Genomic DNA, 3776 nt, shown 5'->3' with positions numbered 1-3776 from the left:
CTATCTATCTAATCTATCTATCTATCTATCTATCTATCTAACTATCTATCTATCTATCTATCTCTTTCGCCATCTCTCTATCTCTATCATTCGCGCACCCATTCTCCTTCTTCTTTCGACTTTTGTCTCTTTCTTATTCTTTTAACTATGCGCTCATTCCTCTCTCCCTTTAAACGCGCGAGGCTCATCGTCGTAATTATTCTCTGATGCCGTACTGTCTATACCTTCGCATATATACCGTCTGCCTCCTGCCTACCTGCTTGCTTGCCTGCTTGTCTGCTTGCCTGCCTGACTGTGCTCTTTGTAATTGTATTTCGTTCATACTTACAGCTGTACTCGTGACGATTCATATTCATACGTAACGAAAGAGAGGGAGAGAGAGGGAGAGATTAAGTGAACGTACGTGCGATAAGGGGCGGGGGAGACTGGAATTAAAAAATCCCATTCGAAGATAAAGTTTACACGGGAATGTAATTTCTTCTTGCTCATTTTCGAAGGCTCAGTTTTCCCATCAATTCTACAAATTCGCAAACATCTTATCTATTGTAAAATATCGACGTTATTAGGTTTTTCAGGGGACACGTGCTATTAGTGTCCTGGTGAAGCGAAACCCAGCCATTGTATCAAGAATTATGAAAATTGTAATATAGTGAGTTGAAGACTGCCCTATCTCCTCTTTCTCTTCGCGCTTTCTCTCTCTCTCTCTCTCTCTCTCTCTCTCTCTCTCTCTCTCACTCCTCTGTAACCTCACCCCTCGGATACACACCATCCACCGCTAATAATCATAAAATCAATTTCAGTTTGACGAGTGTTTACAGCGCTTTTAGAAAATTGATCGACGCTCAAATGGCCTTTCCATCGATCTCTCCCAATTTCTGTGTTTCAATTGGCTGCTCGAGCGGCTCTACAATCACCAAAGTAGAAAACAATAATGAGTCAACGAACTCCCACCTAAAAAGAGCTTCGATGAGCCTTGTTCGGCAATCCACGACAGCGGAACCCAAAGACAACGGTCGCATGACCAAATGCCCACGCAAATTAATTCGTACGTGATTACGCAGACTGATTTCCCGTTGTGCGAAATCAGGTGAAAAGCGATATAAGAACGCGCGTACGGCACTGCAGCAACTGGAGATAGAGGCTGAAAGTTGTCTTAGCGGAACTGTTTCCACAATGAATTTTTATGAAACGACGCGAAGGAACTTGAGCATTGAGACGACGGGCGAGAAGGAGGCGGTAGGTGCGAAACCATTCCGAAACCAGTTCAAAATGTTAAATGCACGCGCGCAAGGACAAAGCGCGGCTTCGAGGTCACGGTTTACCGTTGAAGCGACGAAAGACCGCAACGTCTCCCCAAAATAAAAACCGGGAGCGCGGAAAGATTTACACTGGTATTAAGTCGGAGCGCGCGCGTGCACGGAATTACGCGAGCTGGTGTGTGGGTGACCACACGTAGGCACACATAAAACGGATGCCCAGTCGCACGGCCATGACTTATGGCTTGAACAACCGAGAGTTAACTGAAATACCAGTCCTTGGTAATAGGTGACCCTCTCGTGGCGAACACAACCGATTCGCGGACTCTCCTCCTGCTAACGTCCTCGCGCATCCAAAAGTTTAGGCTAGAACGATTCTGGGAATGGCTCGAGGCTCCGAGTAAGGACTACCACGATTTTTACTAGGCCCTTTGGAGTTGGCGTTTCTTTCGTCGGCCTCTATCCGCTCCTCTCTCGTCGCCGTTGCTGCTGCTTGACGGAGAGATCGAGTGTGCGTGCGTGAGAGATATATGCGAGCGCAGGAAAAATAAATTACCGCTTATTCGACGCGACTCTGTTCGTTCTAGGAGAAAGCCCTCCAACACTACCATTGCATTCGCTTGAGCAAATAGTCGCAACGTTAATTGGCGCCGGCTACATTTATTTATCTAACGCCCCAACTCAAACCGCGCCCTTAAAGGCCAAAGTGGCCAACGCGAGCTACCCGTTTCCCCTGTTCGGCCCTGGGTTTTTGTAGAGAAGATAGCACGCCCGCGCTTCCCTCGAGAATGAGCAAACATATCTATATTTCGTTGCGCAACGATGATCTGTAGTTACGAAAAAATCCAATATTTAATTAAGCGAGCTCAAATGCAATTTCGATTCTCAACGTTTTTACGTTTTATTTTAGATAATTTTACTTTGGCAATTAGCTCGGGGCTGAAAAGTCTCTTGGGATTCTATTAACTCGACTAATTGTCTTTTCATTGGCTCAATAAAATTCGCAATCTATAATCAACCGCTGATGCTCATCGCGGACTTGCCTCTCCTCCCTCCTCTTAAACAGCCAACATACCTCTAACCCACCCCCGAACCTTCGCCTTATCGCCATTGCCGCTATCCAAACCGCGCGCAAAATTACTCCTGACCCGGCTCCCTCCTCCAAGTCATTAGCCCAATAAAATTGATAAGAGCGAGATACCTGCGAACGAAGCCGGCATTATAACTAAAGGCTTATTATTAAACGTTACATGGTGCGCGGATGACCATGGCTGCGTCCGGTTGACCCCTAAGGACGGATGAGGCCCCGCTTTTACCATCCCTCGGCCGATATTAGCCAACATTAGCCAACATTAGCCAACATTAGCCAACATTAGCCAACATTAGCCGACATAAGCCGACATAAGCCGACATAAGCCGACATAAGCCGACATGCGCCCTTAGCCCATTTGAACACTCGGCGGCTCTCCAATCGCACCGCTAAAGAACGGCTTTTGACGCTCCCGTGGTGCTCCGATATCGCCAAGGCTCACCTTGGCCGATCGCCGCTAATTAAGAGGCAACATCAAAGGTCCGCCTTAACGGACGCTCGGGCATAAAGCTCGAAACCCTCGCTCGTCTCGGCTTCGGCGCGGCATCTATCATCGGGCGGACGCGGGGTAGAGCGATTGGCAGCAAAGTTTGCCGGTCTCTCGACTCTCGGCGTGGGTGAGGGGACGAATCGGACCTGCGAGCTGGGGGCGACGTTACGAACACGAGGCGAGAAGAAGAAGCCGGAGAAGGGCGGTGGGTGTGCGGGTGTGCGGGGGTAGGGGGCGTCGGAGTTGGCGGGTCGTGGCTCGTCCGTCCTACCCGGGCCGCGCGCACCCAGTGAAGGACAGTCGGAGATGGAGATAATGAGAGCGGCCGGGGGCACGGCCTTACCTGGATTGCTGTCGGCGTTGGAGCTGAAGAGGACGCAGAGGCCGGTCTCGTAGTTGACCGCCTGGCAGGAGTCGTTGGCTTGGCAGGTATCGAGGCACTCGGTGAGCATGAGGCTGCCTGGTATCGACTCGATCAGATTCTTCGGCGCGGTGTAGACGTAGCCGGTGACGAGCTCGAAGCCGACCATGTCCGGGTCGCAGTCGTCGAGGCCACCGGCGTCGTCACCGCCGCCACCACCACCACCACCGCCGTTCGGACCGGCGTAATCCGCGTCCGAGATTAGCGATCCGGGCTGCTCAGGGGCGATCGCCGCCGCGCACCAGCAGAGGACCGCGGCCTGGGCGAAGAGCAACCTCGGGAGGAGCTGCTTTATCAACTTCATTTCAGAGTACTCGCGCTCGAATCACTGCTGCTGCCTTCCTGCGATCTGCAAGCACAAGAGTCAGGGTGTGCGTGAGTGGGCCGCGTATTAAATGGCTGAGTATTGTTTGAGTCACGGGGACAGGTAGTTCTTCGAGGGCCCTATAAGCTCGCCAAAAAACTCCTGTACTTTCGTTTGCCTGTAATTGTCTGTAATTTTGTGTGCTTTTACCCCCC

The 3776-nt window shown here is 50.8% G+C and overlaps 1 protein-coding gene across 1 annotated transcript in view; it reads right to left on the bottom strand.

Annotated features, from left to right (window-relative positions):
• The window catches only part of neo (ZP and PAN domain-containing protein neyo), a 105375-nt gene that overhangs the window by 98280 nt on the left and 3319 nt on the right, over positions 1-3776 (bottom strand). Inside the window, 1 exon segment of the mRNA XM_011499610.1 lies at positions 3180-3606. Within this exon segment, the coding sequence (XP_011497912.1) occupies positions 3180-3561 (382 nt within the window). The 5' untranslated portion in view covers positions 3562-3606.

The sequence above is a fragment of the Ceratosolen solmsi genome, unplaced genomic scaffold, assembly GCF_000503995.2.
Source record: "Ceratosolen solmsi marchali unplaced genomic scaffold, CerSol_1.0 scaffold35, whole genome shotgun sequence".
Lineage (NCBI taxonomy): Eukaryota > Metazoa > Arthropoda > Insecta > Hymenoptera > Agaonidae > Ceratosolen > Ceratosolen solmsi.
This window is presented reverse-complemented; position numbering and strand designations above follow the sequence as displayed.